This window comes from Gymnoscopelus microlampas (assembly GCF_963454915.1).
Source record: "Gymnoscopelus microlampas genome assembly, chromosome: 18".
NCBI classification, from domain to species: domain Eukaryota; kingdom Metazoa; phylum Chordata; class Actinopteri; order Myctophiformes; family Myctophidae; genus Gymnoscopelus; species Gymnoscopelus microlampas.
Genome location: NC_139955.1, coordinates 23,868,508 through 23,892,717, shown reverse-complemented (window position 1 = coordinate 23,892,717; position 24,210 = coordinate 23,868,508). Strand labels below are relative to the sequence as shown.

Below are 24,210 nucleotides of genomic sequence, written 5' to 3'. Positions count from 1 at the left end.
AAACAATAAATAGTTTCATCATGATTCAACGTACAGTACCATTTCATTCAATGTCACACCACACATTTAACATGAATACTGGCTCTTACTAGATGGATATAGGGCACAAAGTAGCCGAGCACAGCTGTGGCGACTCCAAACGCCCACAATCTGTAAGTGACGATGTGAAACACTCGCAGGTTGAAGTACCTCCTGACCCGAGCCAGGGCCTTGCTCCGACGACTAACGCCCTGACCAGTGGCCCCTGACTGAGTTTCAGTGTCCGCAGGGCCCGGACCCATGCCTGGGGGTCCCATCCCTCCTCCGGCAGGGAGCAGAGGTTTGAACGTTAACGCCAGCAGGGCCTGGACGAGCATGAAGAGACTGAGGATCTGGAAGGTGGTCCGGAGGCCGAGAGGTTCCACCACCGTTTTGAGGAGAACAGGGATGCCCATGGAGAAGACGCTGGCACCGGCCGTCACCACCCCATTGGCCAGGCCCAGCCGCCGGCGAAAGTAGTGGCCCAGGATGACCAGCGAGGGCTGGAAGGCGAAGGAGGAGCCACAGCCAAATAGTATTCCGTAGGTAAAATAGCGAAGGCTCAGGGACCTGAGAAACAAAGGGAAAGAGGAAAGGAAGAAGTTGATATGAGGATCAGGAAGAAAGAGAGGAGGAATGTTGATGAGGAAAAGGAGCATGAAATTAACACAGTGTACAGGATAACATATATCTTCATTTTGTAAAACAATCAGGAAAATGTGCTTTGTTCTTTTCTACAGCATTGTTGCGGTGGGTAAGTGAGTATAGAGATGCAGAATAGATTATATCTATCTAACGTTTACTTCGTTTGAGTAAACGTGTTCTAATCACAAGATACTGTACATATACAGTATATCATCACTGTCGGGCAGAAACATTGTATGTCCAAAACTATTACTTTTTACAAAATGGGAAAATAACCTTCCAATGGATCCAATGTAGTTATTTAGTGAAGTCACAAGCTCTTGTTAATACCTTTCAGTTCAATGTTTATGAAACCCCCAGACTTTTAACCTGGCGTCCCCCATTTTGTGACACTTCATTTAAGTATAAAATAAGAAATGCATTTATGAAAAAAGAAAAACATAAAAAGATGAAATATGGAGATACACGTTTTCTGCCTGACAGCAATGATATGATACATTTGCTGTTAAATGTTGTTAAACATTCTCTTACGTTGCAAAGGCTGTACTGAGCAGCCCTATGAAGGCCAAGGTAGCCCCGCTGACAGCTGTCTTTCTACAGCCAAAGTGGTCTGTGAACATGCTGACCACTGGTGAGCAGAAAAATATCATCCCCATGGCCAGGGCTCCCACCCAAGCTGGAGGAGAGGAGAGGAGAGGAGAGGATGGTGGTGATGGTGATGGTGATGAGAAGAAAGAAGAGAAGAAATAATTAAGAAAAACATAAGGACAAATACTAAACACAATTCAACAAAGTCAGAAATGGAAACCTTACCCTGCCCTGCATAACTGACACCATCTGTTACATACAGTATATTTAGTGTTGTTGGTATACCCATTTAAACTCAATGCCCCCAACACATGCAGCTGCAAAAGTTTTAAGCCTATTAAACTATTATATATTATGGAAACTGCTAAATACTGACAATTTAGTCAGATGTAGTCTATAGGATTTATTGAGGTGATTAAGAACCAAAAGTTGATTAAGGGGTTCTGGTGCAACATCAAAAAAACAAATTCCAGCAAAACTTGCAGCACTTCATTCCAACTTTATCGTAAATCACCGGTTCCAGCCAGTGGCTTTCACCAGTACAGGGTTATCAAAGAAACTTACACAAGGCACATGATTTAAATAGAAAGAAAGACAATGAAAAAATCAAAAGGTGCCAGACAAAAATAATTTAAAACTTTTTGGAACTTCAAAAACATGTAAGGAGAAAAAAAAGGAAGAAAATAAATTAGAAGACAAAATAAATGTGAGGTTAACTGGACAATTCTGGTCTGTAGAGTAATAACAAAGAAGAGTACGGTAATATCCACCACAATTACAAAGAAAATGAGTTTGGATAAGTCATGTTGCTGGGACAACCTGTACCCTGGGGTGTAAACAAACTCATATCTGGATCTAGTTCCCCAGAGACCAAAGGTAGCTTTAATGTCTGCCTTGGTGTCTGGACCCAGGGTCATCCCATCCCAAACGGTCGATGAAATAAAGACCAAAGCCAGGTAGCGTCTGGCAGACAGCCGGATAGACAAGATGCACAGGAGCGCGCGCACACGTGCACGTGTGCATGCACGCACAAATGCATGCATTCATGCATGTACGTACACGTAAAAGCACGGTCACCTCGATTTCACACTTGCTCGCTCTCTCAAACTCTCTCACACACAGATGAGAATGCAGACACAGGGAATGAGTAACTGTGTGTGTGTGTGTGTGTGTGTGTGTGTGTGTGTGTGTGTGTGTGTGTGTGTGTGTGTGTGTGTGTGTGTGTGTGTGTGTGTGTGTGTGTGTGTGTGCGTGTGTGTGTGTGTGTGTGTGTGTGTGTGTGTGTGTGTGTGTGCGCGCGCGCACACACACGTGTGTGTGTCTGTCTGACACACAATGACATAAACACAATTATGTACACACACAAACACTCACAAAATCAAGGTCTGTTTGTGATGTGTGTGAGTGGGACTTAATGGAGCTTTTGGCAGTCGAGTTAGCGCATCACAAACACCTGTGCCCCCCCCCCCCCCCCCCTCTCACCCCATCCCACCCCTGAGCACAGCAGAATGCAAACATCATCAATGATTGTTCCCCTCGTTGTGCGAGCAGAAGAAACAGGTTGTACTGTAATTAATCTATGCTATAGATGTTCTGGTACATAGTGAACTGTACAAAAACAACAGGTCCGGCACTACAAAGTCCTTTTCTATAGGGATTGAGGGAGGAACTGGCTCCAGCTGTTCGTGTGGTTTATTTATCCAAATGTAAGAAGAAAAGGAGAGATCTTCCCATTAAATATCTACTTCATACACCATGCCGATGTCCCCTACCATTTTGTTTGTTTTGCTTAACCCATTAAAACCGGGAAAGCATCCGTGTGAACAGCAGTTCTCGAAAATAGCAGATATACAAGCTCACAGCGTGTCACTTCATGCCGCGCTGCAAGCTTGTACATCTGCAATTTCTTTTATTGTTTTGAAAAATCTTGAAAGTGTTTTTTTTAACACAAATCTTCTCTTCTGGGGGTCCCAGCTGCACAAACCATTTCAGATGGGGGGGGGGGGGGGGTCCGCAGCCAAATACATATCATTTTAGGGGTCCTGACACGAGAACTACTCATTTACCAGGCATATGTAGAAACGATCTCAGATCTTAATGGGTTAAGGACAAAGGGCTGAGTCTCAGCAAAGGGATCGGAGCCATGATGACCTAAGCCTGATTCGCCGTACAACGCTGCCCAAGTCGCACTGAAGATAGAGATCTAAAAGCTCACAACACTTCTCAATCGCATCACAACGCGTTGTGAGCTTGTAGATTGGCTATTATGTACCGTAGTCTAGTGGTCTAACATGGACTTTACATCATTGGTTCTCATCAGTGGTTCTCAAAGTGGGGGGGGGGGGGTGCCAGGGGGTCCCTAGCGAAATTAGTTAATATAGCGTCACAATCATTTGAACCACTTTAACCATATTTTTTACTTTGGCTATTCAAAAATAGCCAAAGTAATGAGTAATGAGCATATAGAAGCTCATGAGCTATGAGCTTGTAGATTTGCTTTTTTTTTTATTGTGAAAATGTGTGTAAATCTTTGAATATATATATTTTTAAAGCGAACTTTTCAAACTCAAATCTTTGCTTCTGGGGGTCCCTGGAACAAAATATCTTGAGTTCCCACAAAATAAGATGTATTGATTTTATGAGCGTGTTTATATTTGATCAGCACATGTTCTCATCCAGTCTGTCTTACAGTGGTTGCAAATAGAGTCCAAAGGGAAGCACGCGGCACATCCCAATAAAAATGTATTTAGCTTGTACTGGGAGCTAAGACACAGTGGTGTGGGGACTTCCCTTCCTTACAGTGGTTGTAACCATGAAATGACGTAATAACATTTTTTTTATTTCATAGAAAAAGTCCTTAACAGAATGGAGACCTCTTGCAGAAGAAGCAGAAATGTTACACATTTAACTTAACTATTTTAAGAGCTAAGAGAAATAGATAGCAAGTTTGTGTTGCACCATTCATTTTAATTGCATCAAACCCAATTTGTAGATAATATGTATCTTAGCATTATAATAATCATTTAATCTATTCTTGTCTTGCTGTAAACAAAACAGAACCATAAAAGACGCTGGCAAAAAACATATTTTTTTTGTTTAGTTTTTTACACCAAATAGTAAAATATACCACAAATACATTTTGTTCAACAAATCAATATACAGTATGTCATGTACTGTAACGCTGTGGGACATTTAGGTGCTGTAACATTCTCTCTGTTGGGTGAGTGTTAACGTATCATGTTTCCGCATGTAAACAAATAGCTGGAGAGTTCTGCACTGTAAATCACATGGGCTTCAGTTCTTTCTGCCCTACATGCTGCCCTACATGCCTGTATCAATCAACAACTTATGGGTCAAGCCTTTAGCTCATGGCTAATCTAGAGTGACATTAAAAATATATCTGCGAGTCACATATTCACTGTCTAGTGACAGGCCACTACAAACAAAACCCTAATTTTGCACAAGGGACAAACAGCAAAGGTTTTATTTACAACATGTACTGTATAAAGATTAAACAAGTCACAAGTAGAGTACATAGGCCAGTGCAACAAATGTACAGAGCTAACCCATTTCGAATAGTGAAGTCTGAACTGGCAAAGTTTCAACACTACTTCTTTTGAGACCCTCATTGTCTGTGGAGTGTAGAGAATGAGATGGAGGGAGAAAACATTCTGCATGGGCAGAAATGTGGAACCATCTGTAGGGAAGCAAAAGGGGACAGGCAGCACATTGTGGAGGTCCTGGAACCCTTGACACTCTCAGCCTGAGGCTTTCATTCACGCCAGAGTCCCTTGGCCCTTCTGACCTCCACATCTCTCTGTCCCTGGGCCAAGCTTCCAGGAGAGCCCTTTGTTTTTTCTGAGGAATTCTACAACTAGAGCCAACACTAATCAATGTCTGCACTTCTACAGTAGAAGCCTTGGTAATGCTAAAGTAGTAAAAGCACTATTGCCTAAGGACAGATGAATCACAAGCGGTGACAGAATATATTTAAGATATGAGCAATTTTGCGCATTGCCCACTGCAACTAGCAGCCGTAGCTGAGTGGGTAGAGAGGCCATCAAAAGGTCGCCAATTCAACCCTCGGCATGCTCATTTATTCTATATGCTTAAGTATCCCTAAGCAAGACACTGCTCCATGGGTACTGTATTAATATTATTAGCTTGCTTCATGGGTTGGAAAAAAGCATGTGAATAGAACACACATCTGTGGTCCAACCGAAGGGGGACAAACAGCCATGTGTCTCATTCCTCCATCCTCCGCTCCACTTCTCTCTGTCTTTTGCCTCTTTCTTCCTCGCTCAAGCCAAGCATTTTAGTGCACTCATTACAGAGGATTAGGTCTCAACACTTCAGAACAAAAGACAAAGAGTGTTGGGGAAACAGACAGCAAAAAAACAGCAAAGAGATGTGTGTGGCGGGGGGTGGGGGGGGGGGCAACGAGCTTTGCTTTCTTTCTGGGATGTAAGGCTGGTGAGAGAGGCATTCTGACAGCAAGGGAGTGAAAGAGACAGAGAGAGACACAGACAGAGAGACAGACAGACAGACAGAGGCATTCTGACAGCAAGAGAGAGAGAGATAGACAGACAGACAGACTTTGGTCAGAAGAGAAAATTCTCCCAACAAGACTTGACTGTATATTGAAGGAACATCTTATGCCAGTGAGAGCACCATCAATCTCTCACCAGCTAGCTTTCAAAAAGGGAGTTTCTGGTCTGCTTGGTACATGCAGCGCCTGCCTGCACATATACAGTATGGACATTGTGGAATGTCTACTTGTATAAATATGTACTATGTATTGGTGTGTAGATATGTTTGTGTGAAAAGTTGTGAAGTCGTTGAGCGGTCTGCTTCTCTGCGCAAAATTAAACCTGCCTCTGCCTCCCTTCAGAGATTGTCTCAATCAGGCTGTCTCAACAATCACCATGTAATGATTGCCATTATCACATATGGGTAATAACAGCTGAAAAACACACTTAACAGCTGAATGAAGACGCTGAACCCCTTGCATGGTTTCCTCTGCCGTCGGTGTATGAATGTGTGTGTGAATGGGTGAATGTAATGCACAATCATTGTAAAGTGCCTTGGATAAAGGCGCTATATAAATGCACCATTCACCATTTTTAAATGCACCATTTAACACAGTTACAGAGAGAAAAACAAGAAGCATACATCGCTAGGGCTTTGAAATCATTCACCATGCCTGTGTTTAACTCTGCCATGTGCAGCTACTGTACTTGGCTTGCACTTACAAGCTCATCTGGAAATGGTACATCTTCTCCCATTAGACTAATTAGACAAGCATTGATGTGCAGAGAATACATTTTGATGTTTTTGACTGCATCCATCAAACACAACATTCCAACAATTTTATTATAATTACTGTATTCTGTGTTGTGTATTTTGTTCAATATATTTTTGTTTTTAAGCTGTTTAGTTTGAAAGGCATTGACTATAATTTGAGTACTCATAGAGCAAATGAAAAGATGAGGCTTTCATTCCTTCAGTGTTTGAATGATGAGAATATAAACAAACAATTTAATAATTGGCCACTTCTTGAGCACAGAGCCCAAAGACAAAACTGGAGTACTATATTCCCTTCAATGCTTTAATTATAAGGTGCAAACATTTCAACACAAAGTGCCTTCTTCAGTGTCAACAGCAAATCATGTAATGCTTCCTGTTAAAAGGCTCATGGAGAGTCACTGACACCCAATCAAGCCTGATTGAATGGCAGGTTGTGGACTGGCCACGCACAGGTTACTTAGGTAGGCACTCACTTCCTCCTCATGGCCAGATCACCAAGCCAAACCATGGCTGCCTGTCTCCTCCCAAACAATTCACCCTGAAAACCTCCTGAGCTTCACCAATTCACCCTGGAAACCTCCTGATCTCCACCATTTCACCAATTCACTCCAAACCATCCATGTGTGCGTCTACGGAACAAACGTGAGTCCTTTGATAATAATGCCTTTGGAGATGAGTAGGCCATCAATATGTTTGCTCTCCCAGCATGGGCTAACAAGAGCATTAAGAGACAATGTACCACATTAGTCTGGACTGGACTGCCACTGCATATATGGACATTATATTTGAACTGTTGAATGTTGATGAGCAATTCACACCTATTTATCTATATCTGAAATCATAAGCAGTGCATTTAAGTTGTGTTTATTCCCTTGGTTTATTGATTATATCATGAATAGTTATCCTGCTTAAACTGTTTATTATATATTTAGCCTATCTTATTTGATCCATTCATTACAATATGAATTGATGATTATGAATGATTTCACCATGAATGATTTGACCATATGAATGATTTCATTATGAATATTGATTATTGTAGATCGGCTATTGATTATGATTTCTTATTGTAATATTGAGGATGAATTGAATTGCTAATTATTGGATATAATTATTAATACCAACTATTGTATCTGTTTCTGTTTACCTTTGTACAGCACACACAACTACCTTCAGTAAATATACCCCACCGGGGTTAACTCGAGCTCTCTGCCTCTGCCTCCTCTCATTTTCCATATATGGTCAGCCTGGCCGGTGGCCATTACCTGCTCACCCCTGTCAGTCACTCCACCTGAACAATAACCCCATAGACATTCTTTCACTTCCCATGTCTCAATGTGTAAGTAAAATGATTAGTCAAATGCATTCTTTTGGTTGAGTTTAATGCATTTGTGTACTGTATGTGCAACTGAATCGCCTACATTTATTATCACATTTTGGACAGTGCACACTCTTACAGTGTTGATTATCAGAACACATTCTAATTCGATATAATATAAATTGGTAAAATATAATTTCTCAGGTTTCTCTCATTGTGAACGCCGGATGTAACAAAAAATTACATTGTTTTGGTGGTTGTGACAGTCAAGTTGCTAATAAAATGCTGATAAGCCTCTCCAATGCAGTTTATATTACATTACATGCTTTAGTACATGGACAAATTAAACTGCTCTGTATCATGTGACAGCTGAACCTAAGTGAGATCTGAAGGTGAATAGTCCTAGTATGCGCGTGTGTGCGTGTGTGTGTGTGTGTGTGTGTGTGTGCGCGAAGCGTGCGTGCAGACGTGTATCTGTCTGATTGTACCTGCTTATTTAAATGTAGAGGTGTAGAAACTCAAGGTGGACAGTGGTTTTTCACTCAGCACTTTGCATCTAGCCTATATATTTCCCCGCCCTCTGCCCCTAGAAGAACATTACATTCCAGTCTCTCACGTCACACACACAAACACACACACACACACAACTTGAGCATGTTCATGAAATATTTAGGCTATACACATAAAACAAGAAAGTCTTATGCACACCTGAGACGGGTGCGCAGGCAGGGATCAGACGTAGAGAATAAAATGAAGTGACCCGCACACCGTCTACACTTGCACAATAGGGAAAACTTTATCTAAGCAACGTTTTAGTCAATAGACCTTCAGATGCCTGAAGAAGATGCCTCTTACAACTCAAATGTCTGCCATTGTAAATACTATTAGTATTAGATGTGCTTTATATGGAAATCAAAATGATGCCTGCACAAATAATTTTGCAAGCAAGACAGAAAAGGTGGTGTAGAGTGAAAAAAGGAGCGTACCAAGTACATGCTGTGTGGTGTTTGGGATACTAGTGTCATCTGAAAGCTTTTGAGCACTGCACATATCTTACACAAGCTACATTTTTCTATTGTGTGCCCAGAGCCAGAGAAGTTGTGAGCTATGAGTGACTCAACTATAAGTCAACTAGTCACATACCATTTGTCTTTCTCATGCTGCTGGTGGACATCCTATTTCAGTTGACAAATGAAATTCAGCATTCAATTTGCCAATCCCTTTCTTCCACCACTCTCACATAACTACTTTTGGGAATTCTTTGCTGTGCCGCATTACTCATTGGCATGCCTGTGTTCAATCACAGATCAATACTCGGAGGTATTTCTCTGCACACAAAGCACTGATTATTAAAGTTAACACTCAGAGATGTTACATTTCAAACAGTTACTTGATTTACCCTGGCCACTAGTCGGGGTTGAAATTGACTTCATCTAGTCACTGTTTTTTAGAATACCCATCATCAGCTATCATACCTGTAAAGTACTCTTTGAGCTCATCTACCATTCTTCAGGGCTTTAATTCAATAAGAAAAACACCAACAAAGTTTATTGTGGTAAACTGTAGCCTCACTGTATTCTTGTGGCCCGTAAATCAACAGGGTCTACCTCCTCTGTGAATGTGCAAACTGAAATCTAAGCTCAGTGACAGTCATTGATGTCATTTTATGAGGCACACGACCAGCATAACAAACTACTACAGCAGTGGTTCTCAATGTGGGGTCCAGGGACCCCCAGGGGTCCTTTAACCTCTTACCCCTCTTATTCTGGCAATTCGAAAATGGCCGATCTACAAGCTCACAACGAGTTGTGACACGCAGACCAGCACAGACCATTGCAGAACAGATCTTGAATATCAGTTTTTTTTAATGGATTTCATAGTAACATGCAGACTAAGTTTAATTACATAAAAATGTATCTTTGCCAGAGTAATAGCATTTTAGGTAGAGTGTGGTAGAATAAGCAGAGTTGGGTGAGCAGGAACCAATGCAAATGTGTTGAACAACCTCAGAAGTCATAAGCAGCACTGAGAGACATTCCCCCAACTCGCCCCTATGGTTTTAGTAAAATTGACTTATTGTCTCTTGAATCTCTCGAAGATGCACCTATCCTGTGAATTCTCTCCTCTCCTCTCTTCACTTAGCATGAATCCATCATACAATGGAAATCGTGGATCTATAAGATCACAACACATTGCATCGCAATGCATTTTGAGGTTGTATATCTGCACAAGACCAGCGTATGACGTGTATAAGCATATTAGGCTATTATGGAACATTTTCGCCTATAAACGACCAAAATATATATGCCGGGCTAGGGTTAATGTGGTTAAACTGACATCTTTCTTAAACCACATTTGTATATGAAAGATGTAATAGAATTGTATTTTTACCCATTTTCTCCCTGAATATTGTATTCTATTTTAATATTCTTTGAAGATTTTATTTACTCTTCAAATTTACTTAGATTTCTCAATGCCTCTAGCAACCATTTTATTATAAACTACATCCCTCGATCAGGCTGAAAAACTGGCAGCAAGGAAGGAGACATTACACATAATAAATGTTTTTTCAGCATTGCTTGCTTTGTTCTGTTGCTGAGAGAGGCAAGGGGTCAAGACTCAGCTCGGTAGTTTAATCCTTTCAGAGTATGAAAGCTGTAATTGTCCTTTTCCAAGAATTTGATCCAAGGACCTCCTGGATGTAAACTCTTTAACAAGCCTGAAAAAGCCTAGGGAAGAAACAGGGCAGACAGGTAATTGATGTAGACTAAATTGCCATCAGATGCTTACAAGATACAAGACATGTCTTTTAGAGCACCGTTTCTCAACCAGTGGTCCATGGCATAATTGCAGGTGGCCCATGGGAAAATGTTTTTATATATATATATATATATATATATATATATATATATATATATATATATATATATATATATATATATATATATATATATATATATATATATATATATATATATATATATATATATACACATACACATACACATACACATACACATACACATACACACACACATACACATACACATACACACACACACACACACACACGCGCATACACACCGTGTTTATATATCCTGTGTGTGTAAATCATTGCGTGCAGTATCATGCATGCACCGAAAATAGCGTATAAATCTGTCTTTAAGATCATTATGTTAAATATTAATACATATTTATATTGTAAAATAAAATTGTTGTATGGAGGTGGGATGGGTGGTTCTTGAGGATTGTTTGAAATTTGCTGTGTGGTCCAGAGCTCAAAAGAGGTTAAGAACCACTGTCTTAGAGTAAAACACTGTGTGAATTATGCCTTAAAGGTGAGTGTGCAAATGCATTGTCTACCATATAACTGCAACAAGTGTCATGTTTAAAATGGGACTATTGTATAAGATTTCTGGGAGAGGAAAGCAATTCCCTAGATTAAAATAAACATTCACCTAGGAATAGTTCCCCACATGTCCGTAAAGGAAGTATGGGTGTAATTGAGCCTACCATCAGCCCACCTAAATAGGGTTCTCAAACTTTCTGATTCACAAAACCTAATGATGAAATATGAATATTCCCAGCCCTCCAATGTGAGCAAGCACATATTGATCAATCTCACACTTATGTCACACACTTAAGTCACTCTGGATAAGAGCGTCTGCTAAATGCCTAAATTCTAAATCGAGTTACAACACAAGAAAAAAGCTTTTAGTAAAAATCACAGGTCCTCAATGAATTTGAAATATCTGGCCAACAGCCTTGTTAAGGAGTGTTAGCAGTCTGCTTTATGATTACTTAGTACTTAATTATAATTTTCAAGTAGGGCTTGGCGATATAGACACTAGACAGAATAAAATATAACAAGGTTCGGTTGTAGATCAGGTATTATTTAGCTATTTTTGAAAAAAGAAAACATCCCAGACAGAAGTCTCATATCACCATATCAATATATCGATAATCGATATATTGCCCATAGAAGTGTCAGAGTAAAATAACTCAACCCCCCAAGCTACACCTTTGCTTACAATAGGACAGATAAATAATGTTTTCTTTCAGCTTCTTCATAAACTTTGAGGGGTTTTTTAAGCTACAACTAACAGGTTGGATTAGGAAATGTACATTATGTTCTTGAAAAAACACCTTTGACACTGTCATTATGTTCCTGTTCCCCATTTAATGTAAATGAGGCGGCACCAAGTCTTGTCTCTCAATGGCACGATCAAAGAATTAGGCTACCTCAAGAGACACTAAACCTATCTCCAGTCCACTAATCAAATTTAAACCAAGAACATATAGGACAATAGCAATTAAGGAGCCATGTCGCAGAGTGGATTTTTCCACATTTTTTTCTCACTTTCTCTCCATTTCTTTGTTCTTTTTATTATAGCAGGACCACATCAGTTGATCAACATCTGATGCACTCAGTGAAGTAAAAAGAGCAAGCAGATGTGAACATTTGCTACTGCAGTAAAAGCCTGAGTTATAATCCACAGCATACTGGCTCAGAAGACTGAGAGCAAAATGGAACAATCTGAAGTGCAGTAATGTATTCATGGTAGGCCTAATGTAAGGAAAGCAACAGTCTGTGGCTGCCATACATTTTAATGTGTTTAATGTTAGTTTTAATGTGGCACATGGAAAATCAATTACTGAAATTAAATCACAGATCAAATCGAGGCATGTTTACGTTTATTATCCATAACATTCAGAGCTCAGCTTATAGCACTGCATTTTAATTTTGATAAGCAACTGCGCAAGGCATGAGCAATATATGATACAGTGTAAGCCAAAAAGCCCTATTCAAGTATTTATTCACTGTACTGTAACACAGTTTTGGCATGGAAGGCAACGTCGTATTTCAAGATGCATGTAGGCAGGAGCCCAATAACAATCCTTAGCCATTTCTAATTGATATATTTAAGGAGTATAAATAAATGCCATAAGGTTTCATTAGGCAGACCCAGCTATTGCATTGTTGGAATAGATAGGGCCTACCAAATATGACCTATATAAAAGTATTTCACTTTTTTTTTTTAATTCATATGGCTAGAAACACAAATGTTTTGAACCATAATGAATCACCAATGTTTTTCTCTATGGAGGACGAACAGATGTGATAATTAATCAAAGAAATCTTCAGTTCTTCAAGGGAAAACGAATTAACAGTGGAAAAAATATTTGACTTCAATGTTGTAGTATATTGTAGTTGGACTAAAGCCCCAAATATGTTTATTCACATAACTTGGGAAGCAAAACTTTTTTCTTCAACTTATTTGGAATAGATCAATTTAGATTATACACACTTCTTTGGAAATTGGACGTCAGCCTAGAACTGGCTCAAGGGGGCATCAAATGGCCAATGTTTACGAAGATATTTTTGGTGACAGGGGCTTTTGGTGACAACTATACTGATTTGCAACAACAGATGGTGTTAATGAATATAGCAAGTAGTTTAACCTAGGATACTTGTTCCAAAGTCACATGAGTACCTGTTGATCATTTACAATCTATGATGTAGTAGGCAGGCCTGAATGGTATCTACTAACAATGTGGATTCCAGGGACTCTGTGGGTTCCTTTAGGGGGGTCTAAACTGACCCCCACAAGTCTGTAACTCTGACAGTGTACAAATGGAACCAAATTGACCCTAAATGTGTACACTGTCAGAGTTAAGGGGAGACCTTGACATTCTAAAGTTTGAGAAACACTGCCCTATAACACTAAGAATTAATGATTGTTGTTCAGATGACCTGTGGGTATACTCACCCACTTTGAACTGAGAGGTCTTTGAGTCGTCCAGGGGGTCCGCATGCTCCTTGGCCAGCATCATATGGAGGATGCCGAAAGAGTTCTGGATCCCGAAGATCGAGCCATTGCACCAAGTCGCGGCGAATACCACCAGCCAGCCGAACCCCCCGTCGGGCGGGACGAACCCCGTGCCCCCAGGGCCCCCCATCATCGGAGGAGAGTCGGACCCCGGGGGGGTCAGGGATGGCTTACACTCCGCATCATCTATCAGCTGCACGGTGCTGTCCTCGTGGGAGATCTTGCATTCGCCGTCGCCTTTATCTGACACAACCTGCTTTGGGTTCTCGTCTGGAGGATCCTCCAGAGGAGAACCCAAAGCCGGTGGTGCACCGCTGCCTTTGTGCTCCTCCATCCCCGCATCGGCTGTCTGCTCCGCCCGAGGAGCCTGGTCCTCTGGACCGTCGTCTAGCCCGTTCACCCCCACCATGCTGTCTGTCTGTGCTCCTGTAGATAGATTATTACTGTTGGCTCTGGGCGCTCCTCGTGCATCAGATAATATAGATAAACCAACGCTGCAACCTGACAGACTCCAATGTGTTTTTTTTTTTTTTAGGAAATGTCAGTTAAAATATGTTTTGCTGCACAGCATGCAGGTTCCCCCTCCCACTCCCACCACACAGTCACTGTCCACAATCACAATAAAGTCTGCTCAACTTCATCAAGAGCCCAACGTGCAAGTCATGGTGGCACTTTAGAACGGTCTAAAAAACAAAGTAAGCGGCAGCCTATTTATCATAACGTCGTCCGCATGTAGTTATACTTTCCTGTTCTTCTCCTGTGTTAAATGTGGACCGTCAACCTGTGAAAGCGTCCAATGTCACTGTGCGGTAGTCCAAACATGTCCCGGTCAGGTGCTCCTCCTCTCCCAGTCGTTCCTATGTTGTGTTTGTACGGGATAAGAAGCATGAAATAAGGTACAGTTACAGTAGGCCCGTGTATGTCTATGTCCGGGACTGAGATGGTGTCGTTCACTTCAAGTATCAACAACATACGGCCTTCATTCAATAGGTTGAGCCCCGCCCCCCGAGCCGCCCCCCGAGCCGCCCCCCGACCGACCGACGGAGCCAATAGCAGCGCTCAATACAGCTGTGGGACGGATTACAACTAGTGTTGCCATGTCCGCTTATTATAAGCGACTTTGGGCTTGTTTTTCTGTAGTTGCGGGTTGCGGTTTTTTGGGGCTTGTTTCTAAAGTGTAGTTGCTTATTTGGGCTTGCTTCCAAATCTGTAATTATTATTTAAACCAGTGGTTCTCAAATATTTTCATGTCATGGACCCTCAAAGTAATATGTAGCCTATTTGTGTTAGAATGTTTCAAAACATTACACATTTTATATATATATATATATATATATATATATATATATATATATATATATATATATATATATATATATATTATATTATTATTATTTTTTAAATAGCAGATCTACAAGCTCACATTGTAGATCTGCTATTTTCAAATAGCCAATGCATATATCTTTAAAGTGCTCGAGTCATGTGGCTGTGGCCTGTGGCCGATTAGTCGCTTCTTTTGGGCTTGTTTTCCTAGACCTCGTTGCTTAGTTCTCTCACAAACTCTGGCAACACTGATTACAACCTTCGTACAATATCGGATTTACGCCGGAGAAACACGAGTGACGTTCTCAGCGTTTCTTCTTCCAGACAGTCTTCTGGCGGACCAGTCATGTTTGCATATTTGCTGACTCAAGATTGCTCCCCGCCTCCCCCTCCTCAACAAGTCAATAGTCCAGAGTGAGTCAGACTGGACTGAAACTTTACAGATCCTCCTTAAACTCGGTCCGATGGATAGCCTGCGTATATGGGCGTTGTCTTCCGTTGATCATCATCTCTCTTCCTCTAAAACGCATGCATTATTAGGTAATTGCCCACCGCAGCTGTACATCTAACATGGAGAACATTTATGCAAGCGTGCATAGCCTGCATGACAGGTCGCATGTCAGTCGGTTCAGCGTAAACTCCCGCGAGAGATTGATATACCGCGCACAAGTACACATCCCACGGTAGGAATCAAGTAGCCTATGAAGCTGAACAAGTATAGTGGGCAACACACACGCACACGCACGCACACACTTACATTCACTTATTTTAAGTAGGCCTACCTCATGTCATATATATATATATATATATACTGTACATACACACACACGCACGCACACGCACACGCACACGCACATACATACATACATACATACATACATACATACACGTGTGATTTCCCCTTGAACTGCAGAATACTGCCTTTTCAGTCCTAATGATGATGACTGTCAAGTCATGAAATGAACGTTTTTAAATGTTTTGTTTTTTAGTCAAGCAGTCATGTATGTGAAATTTGTTTAGCAGTTTCAGGCATGGCACTTTCTCTAAAGTCAGGTGTACAAATGATCAATCTCAAAGAATCAGCTGATCTCATCTGACTCGATCCCCCAGTGATTGCCTTCAATTTTCCACAGTGCAGAACATTAGGGATAGATAACAGAGAGACTTGATCACAATATCCATCCTTATGGCATGTTTCTCAGAAGTGTACACTGGCAAATAGTCACCACTGAGTGGGGCCAAAACTCAACAATTGAACTGAGTGTATGAATATTAGAACAAACATCGAAGGGACACTGCATGGCACTATCCCCCCCAGTTTAGATGTTTAGCATTTTCCAGGACACTTATAGAATTGCAGATTTGCATTGCATCTATGTAAACTGTATAATCTTCAGTAGGCTATAAATATAGATCTTCTCAATGTATTTAAGAAAAAATGTAATACATTTTTAATTCATAAAAAGTTGTTTACTGTATTAAAACTACAAATGTAACATAGACATTAATAGTAGTCTTGTCAGTGAAAATCTGCATTTCAATTAGTCAACTGGAAAATGCTACATCTAAACTGCAAAAACGGTCTCAACAAAGTCACATAAGTTCAGATATAGGACGGAGCGTGGTTCGATGTTGAAACCGCTTTCCTTAACGCGCGCGCGCACACACACGCACACGCACACACACACACACACACACACACACACACACACACACACACACACACACACACACACACACACACACACACACACATTTATATACGTGTGATTTTTTAAATGTATATATTATTATAATTTTTTCTCTTTTTGTCACTTGTGTCCTGTTTAGCTGTCTTTTCACCTGTAAAAAAGTGAAAAGATGAAATAAAAAATGAAATGACAATTGTTGATAGGAAGAACGTCATTGTGGATATCTGAAATGTTAATTTTGACTAGGAAGAATTGAATTACAAATATCTGGAATACATATCCAGTCTCTTAAATGTTAAAACAGCCTCTTTGTATCTTAAATTGAATATTGACTATAGGAGAATTTAAGATGAAGATATCTTGAAATACTTACATTTCTATTAGTAATAATGTTATTATTGATATATTTAATTACCATTATGACTAGTGAGAAATTCTGAGGATACAATTTTGACTTGTGATTGTGATTATAGATACCTAAAATCTAATTTTCAAATCGGAGTGTGGTTTGATTAAACGTTGAAAAGGCTTGCCAATTGCCACATGCCACTGACTCTGATTCTGATGTGCACACCGTTGTTATTAATCCCCTTGGTACATCTTAAGCCTATACACAAATTCCACAGCAGTACCACACAATCAACTAAAATATTCACAAAGTTGTCTAATATAACTTGTATAATATGAGGAGGATGAAATAGACCACTGTTTCCCAAACATCTTTGGGTCGCAGACCAATATTTATGGGTCGCAAGTAAAAATCTTTTTTCCGTTTCCTACATTAAAATAAATATATATATATATATATATATATTATTTCAAAAGTAATTCACGAATAAAATGAAAAAATATAATAATTAATAAATAAATAAAAGCTTAAGAAGTAGTGAAAAAAGCAGATCTATAAGCTCACAACGTGGCACGAAGCAATGCTTTGCAGGCTTGTAGATCTATTTTCACAATAGTTTGGGTCCCCGGGCGAACGTCTAATTTCTTTTTTGGGTCTTGAGCGAAAAAGTTTGGGAACCACTGCAATAGACCAAGACACACATGGGAATGGACCCAAGTCGTCACTGCTCTGTCTGTTTACAATTAACGTGATCATGTTTCACTTTCTGTCTCCATGCTGCTGCTAGATCTAAAAATATCAATAGCAACTCTGACGAGTCTGATTACAAGGCATCCCCAGGATTCCTGTTGAATGAAGTGAGTGTTAGAGGTCATGGGGTGAAGTCAATACTACTTCCTGCTGGAAGAGGAATTTTTCAATTCCTCAGAGAGGTGTGGGAAGGCGAGGGAAGGAGGTGGAGCAATTCCATAATTTATATGGTCAATGTCCGGGGGCCCACACACAGACAGTCGCCCACTGCTCAGAGTAAGCGTGAATACCACATAAGGCTATAGTCCTTCCTACAGCTGGCTTGGGTTCGAATCCGATGACCCATGACTTCTTTCCGCATGCCCCCCCCCATCTCTCCTGCTTTTATGTCTCTTTCTGAAATAAAAATAGATATTTGATTTATTTGATTTGATTTATTTATTCGCACAATAAAAACAGAACAAAAGTAACATCATTAAAACAACACAGAAATAAGTGCAGGTGAGAAAAGGAAACCCATTAAGGGCTTATAAAGGTTCTCACCTAAAAATAATAAACAAGTAGTTAAACAAAAATAATCAAGTTAAACATAATAATCAAACATAAGACATGACAAACACAAATACCTTGAGTGCAGTTCAATGTGTGGGTGCGAGTGTCTGTATATTGTGTGTGTGTGTGTGTGTGTGTGTGTGTGTGTGTGTGTGTGTGTGTGTGTGTGTGTGTGTGTGTGTGTGTGTGTGTGTGTGTGTGTGTGTGTGTGTGTGTGTGTGTGTGTGTGTGTGTGTGTGTGTGTGTGTGTGTGTGTGTGTGTGTGTGTGTGTGTGTGTGTGTGTGCAGAAAGCTATGTTAAATGGTAGATGGAGAGGCTTGATTCATCAGGCCGTCATCAGGCAGATACCCCAAATAAACCTTAACAAAGAGGTCATGAGATCTCGTTGAGATATAACATGACGCATTAACATATTTGGTTTTAACTTATTTGGTTCACATGCAGATGGACAACATGTTCAATAATATATTTTTTTTACCATTTTGTTTGATCAGGTTAAGAATTAAAGGACTGTAAATTTACACCCAATTTAAACCTACCCTGACAGATTGGTGGTGGGGCAGAGCATGTTAATGTCAACTCTTCTCAACTGGTGCTCTCGGAGTGCCAATATGCACTAGGATCTGCACATAATCTGAATCATGTCCAGCAGCATGCTCTAACAAGCCATGATGCTGGGAGTGGAGGTTTGCCGTGGGCTGGCATCTGCTATGACTCATGTTTATGGTACTTTTTCTCTCTCTCTCTCTCTCTCTCTCTCTCTCTCTCTCTCTCTCTCTCTCTCTCTCTCTCTCTCTCTAATTGGGCCCTTAATTGAAACCACAGTTTGTTTCAGAACTCAACAGAATGCTCCATAACTATTACAAAAGTGGATGGAGAGCTGCTAAATGTTTCATCATGTTTTTGTTGTCCATGACCTATTTTATGACAAAAAAGTCGATTCATTTTCCTTTATTCACCTGCATATGAGATCAGATCACGCTGGAAAACCATTGGAGACAAAACAATGATAGTAATCTGGGCTCAGGTATGATCTGTCTCCTGTCCCTTGCATGGTTTCACCTGAGAGTACGGTATGTGTGTCTAGAAAGCCATTCATCAATGATTAACATGGCAGGTATTTCTTTTATATTCTTTTGATTGGGATTTTCACAATAAAGGTACAACTGAAACTATCCTTGAAAAAGGCAAGAAAGAAATACATAATGACAATTACAGTACAGAAAAAATATCAGAGAACAAATTTGAGACAAATATGTGTATGTGTGATTAAACAACTACCTCATTGCATACCTATCATCGTGAACAAGTATGTATGTAATCGTCACTTGCAGATAGGCTAGTAAGTTTTATGACAGACTGAACGTTTTAACTGTTCCCCGTACTTTAACTCAAAGACACAATGATGAGAGAACATTCTGTGAGTCATGAGTGTGTGTGTGTGTGTGTGTGTGTGTGTGTGTGTGTGTGTGTGTGTGTGTGTGTGTGTGTGTGTGTGTGTGTGTGTGTGTGTGTGTGTGTGTGTGTGTGTGTGTGTGTGTGTGTGTGTGTGTGTGTGTGTGTGTGTGTGTGTTTTAATATCCTCTTATCATACACAAAAGTATGAACTCACTAATACAAATAGCATGTGACAATGTATCGACTCCACTGTTATAGTTTAAATAAGGCCGGACCATTCACTTAATGCTCTCAGGCTCATAGCACACTGATTCACCACAAATAGCATTGTCATCACAAAACACCAATGTCTATGAGTGTATGTCTATTCCATTCAGGGACAGAGGTCAGATGCATCATCACCGCCACATGATCAGAATCATGAATTCTTTATCTAACAATGTTGCATACTTAATTTTGTTCTTTTGATTGGTTTACTGCCTGATTTTATTTGATCTTACCTATGTTTTACTCTCTGGATGTTTCAGTGTTTGGATTGTTGTTTTGTTTTACACAGTTTTGTGTTTAACCACTTAAATCCCAGCATCTGTATTGTGGGGAAGGCTTTTGCAGAAAATAGTAGATCGACAAGCTCACAACACGTCACGCTGTGATTGGGTTGTGAGCTTGTCAATCGGCTAATTTCAACGAAAGCTTTCGCACGATAACAGAATTTGCATTTCCATTAGTAAAAACTAATAAGGAACATCATGAGAGGAACATACACTAAAACTGTGTAAAGAAAGCTGTGGCCTATATCACAGAAAGGATCATTAAATGACCCACTAACGTTTTAGTCACTTTCTGTTAACTCAGCCTGGTTGATTTCACCTTAAGCACACCCAACATGGGTGTAGAATTGGTTAACAAACCAAAAAAGTGGGGGGGGAGCCTTGTGTTGAAATGTAGGTGTTTCTTTCAAGAACGGGCAGAAGTCATGCAGATCTGGCTATGGATTACACAATCATGACACCTGATCTTCAAAACTACAATGAGCTTCAGGTTTTAGTGGCAGGAAGTTGCTTAAATCTGTTGAGATGTGAAGGTTGGTTTGATGAATAGAATACAGAGCAGGAGGTGACTCTCATCGTGGTCCTCCTGTTCTCCTTGCTGCAATGTGGGTAGCTGTGACATGTAATGACTTGTCCACTTTGCCAGGTTTGTCCCTTATAAGGAATTAAGAGGTTCAGAAAAGGCTTCTCCCCCCTACCCCTTCACAATGGGGTTCAAAGTGGATGGAAGACGATAATAAACATACCGCTTGCATTCCTAGCCCCCAGGACACAAACACACAAGCTTGTCGAGCTTTAATATGCATGAGTCAAGTGAATGAAATGCTGTTACATGAGTCTCTTATTCTTTCTACACCACCGTTTACAAAAGAACACCCACTGAATGCAGTGGAGAATTTTAAAACAGCTCTTAAAATCAAAACCAGATACCTTCAACACACCAACTTATGTGAAACACAACAACAGGCACAAGCCTGTCTCTTGTTTATAAAGAAGTTAACATGCCAGGCAGCGCACAAAAAGCCCCGTCTCTCTCTCTCTCTCTCTCTCTCTCTCTCTCACACACACACACACACACACACACACACACACACACACACACACACACACACACACACACACACACACACACACACACACAATGAGCGACAGGAGGGTGGGTGAAGGGGGCTGTGACGTGAGAGAGACAAAAGAGAGCTAGAGAGAGTGTGTGTGAGAGAGAGAGAGAGGCACTGAGGGGAGAAAATGAAGGGGTGTGGAGGAGGAGGGGAAAGTTTTGATGGGAACAAAAACAGTGAGACGAAAGGAGGAGAGCGAGCAAGCAAGCGTGCATTGAGGACAGAGACAGAGTGCGAGAACAGAAGGAGACACAGAAACCGTTCCCATTCATCAGGTACATTTACAGACTTTTGCTTATTTGTTTGGTTTACTTCATTTAATCAATTTATGCTATGGTTAAATACATTGTCAAATCCTCTATGGGAATTTAACTCCTATTAAACTTAAAATGGTAAAGACTTAACTGTATGTGTGCATTCTTTGATCACAACCAAAATACTGTGGCAACAATTCAAAACCACAAGCTGTACATTTCAAAATCTGTAAGATGACTGTCTCAATGTTTTTGGCATCGATATAATTTTTTATCAGACAGTTTATATTCTCATAGAATCTGTCTGGTTTGCCAACAATGGTCAACAATTGTCACGAATATGATAATTTCCCTGTTATGGTATTGTACTTCAGCTAAGTTAAGTGACTAGGCCTACGTATCAAAAACATTAGCTGCATTAACATAATTGTCACAGAAAATGTATGATATTTATAGATAATCTCACCATTTTCTTTCTGACCAATGTTTTCTTTTCTAAAGCCTATACAATTTCTGTGTTTAGTCACTATCACTACTGTTGCCACACCAACCGGACCAAAACGGTCCCAAGTGTCCATTTTGATACATTGATATGATCTCAGCACTGGGGATTTTATTGTGTGCTGCTTTTGTTTCTTCTTATCTTGAGTATATGCTTCGCTGATTTCTTCATAACACAAAGAAGTTGAGTTCTTTAGAATTGGCATTCACATATAACACACAACGCAGATACTGACAAAGATTCAGAATCATTTTGTTGTTTACATTTGTTCCACTTTGAGATTTGCTTTAACGCGTGTAGTGCCCGTTTGGGATTGGGCATCATTCGGAACGCATGCCTGTTCAGAGTCATTCGGATGAGCGGTTCTCGAGAGATGAGAAGGAAAGACATACTATACACAGCCAGACAGACAGACAGACAGACAGACAGACAGACAGACAGACAGACAGACAGTACATACATACTGTACATACATACTGTACTTACATACAGACAGATGAAAAGTGCATTATAAATAAAATATTGCAGCCATAGTATACCCATTTTTGGTCATTGTATCTTTGTAATGATCTAAGACATCTAAGAATCGACTTTGTCATTTCTTTTCACAGAGATCATGTCACTTCACTGGAACCTGGCTGTGCTTATACTGCTGCTGACCCCTACCTCCTTCCTCCGTCCTTCTTCATCCCACCTCCCATCCCTTCTCTGTGCCCATGCCGTCCCCACTTCCCCTCCTGTCACCCGTCCGCGGATTGTGTTCATGAACGAGGGCTCAGACGAAGACTACCAAGAGTACGACGACGAGCACAGCTCCTCTCCAAGTGTGCCTTCTATCACAAAGTCTACATTCGTCCTCCACCATCAACCACCACCCAAGCCCTGCGAATACAACCCTTGCATGGAAGACCAGCAGCCTTGTGCGCATCTCTCAGAACAAACTGGGTGCCTCTGTCCTGGCGTCAGCCGAGCCGACCAGCGACCTCACGCTCCACGGCTCAAGCGGCTAGTCCCCGTCAGAGGCAAAGCAGTAGAGGTCCAGTGGTGTGCCCCGTCCTCGGTGGTATCCAAGTACAGAGTGGTGGTTGAGGGGAGAGGAGGGCCAGCCCTGGAATTTGGGGAGGCATTGCGGAGGGGCCTGGTAGAGTCCCTGGAGGATGGAGACAATGTGTGCGTAGAGGCAGTGAACAAGGCAGGACAGAGTGTTCCTTCAGAGTCCTCTTGTATGGAGTATGGGCCTGCAGAATCGTCCAGCCATGGAGTGGTGGCTTGGGTCATAGGGGGAGGGGTGGCCTTCATCATACTCCTCTCCCTAGCCGCTGTCATCCTCTGGAAGCGTAAGGCATGTAGTAAAACAACACCAGACTCTCCTGATGGACTGGGGAACCCTTCTTACAGCACAGAAGGACCTCTGTGAGCTGTAATGGAGAAGCCACATCCCTGTTGCACTGTCAGACATTGACAGGATGGGGCCATGGGGGAAACAGCAACAGACTAATGAGAGACAAAGCTAAATGGCTGTTAAAACTCTAGCGTAGAAGTGCTGAAATTGGGATTCAAATCATGCCTAGAAGACATCAGGACCCGATATGTTAACAGTAGCCCCTAACATCTATCGATGGGTCACTAACTACCGGTTGTGTAACACTATTCTATTAGGATTGTGTTGTGTCCAGTGGCACAATACGAAAGTTGTTTACATTCTTCTTCTACATTGAATATACAATTATTGTATAGTTCACATAAGAACTTTTGATTTTTGTGATGTGCTATATGAACAATTTTGAACCTAATGAAACTACAGGTTTATTTGCTGGCAAATTAATATCTGTAGATTTATCATAGGATATTAATAATGCTATGACAGATGGATGTAAATATTAATCTGCCCAAACTTTTATAATAAACATAAAAAGAAGTGTAATTTGTTTTGTTTGCAATGTAGTTTTCCACACAACATTAATGAATAATAAATTAATACAAAAATTGAATAAGCAGTGGTTAAGATTCTTAA

At 40.6% G+C, this 24,210-nt stretch overlaps 2 protein-coding genes across 2 annotated transcripts in view; one reads left to right on the top strand and one right to left on the bottom strand.

The window, feature by feature from the left end:
* Positions 1-14,633, bottom strand: part of slc16a2 (solute carrier family 16 member 2) — a 28,641-nt gene extending 14,008 nt beyond the window's left edge. Inside the window, exons 1-3 of the mRNA XM_084041218.1 lie at positions 13,648-14,633; positions 1,195-1,339; positions 90-588 (exon numbers count right to left, since the gene is read on the bottom strand). Coding sequence (XP_083897344.1) covers positions 90-588; positions 1,195-1,339; positions 13,648-14,116 — 1,113 coding nt within the window. The 5' untranslated portion in view covers positions 14,117-14,633. The remainder of the gene's footprint in view (positions 1-89; positions 589-1,194; positions 1,340-13,647) is intronic.
* A 6,919-nt stretch (positions 14,634-21,552) lies between these two features.
* Positions 21,553-24,137, top strand: LOC311033869 (uncharacterized protein). The gene is made up of 2 exons (XM_084041567.1): positions 21,553-21,715; positions 22,808-24,137. The coding sequence occupies exons 1-2, from the start codon at positions 21,568-21,570 to the stop codon at positions 23,611-23,613; spliced, it is 954 nt and encodes a 317-aa protein (XP_083897693.1). The 5' UTR covers positions 21,553-21,567; the 3' UTR covers positions 23,614-24,137.
* The last annotated feature ends 73 nt before the right edge of the window (positions 24,138-24,210 follow it).

Excerpts from the sequence above, each read along its gene's own strand:
- LOC311033869 (XM_084041567.1), top strand. The coding sequence starts at position 21,568 with ATGAAGGGGTGTGGAGGAGGAGGGGAAAGTTTTGATGGGAACAAAAAC. Across the intron at positions 21,716-22,807 it reads AAACCGTTCCCATTCATCAG|AGATCATGTCACTTCACTGG; the intron begins GTACATTTACAG and ends TTCTTTTCACAG.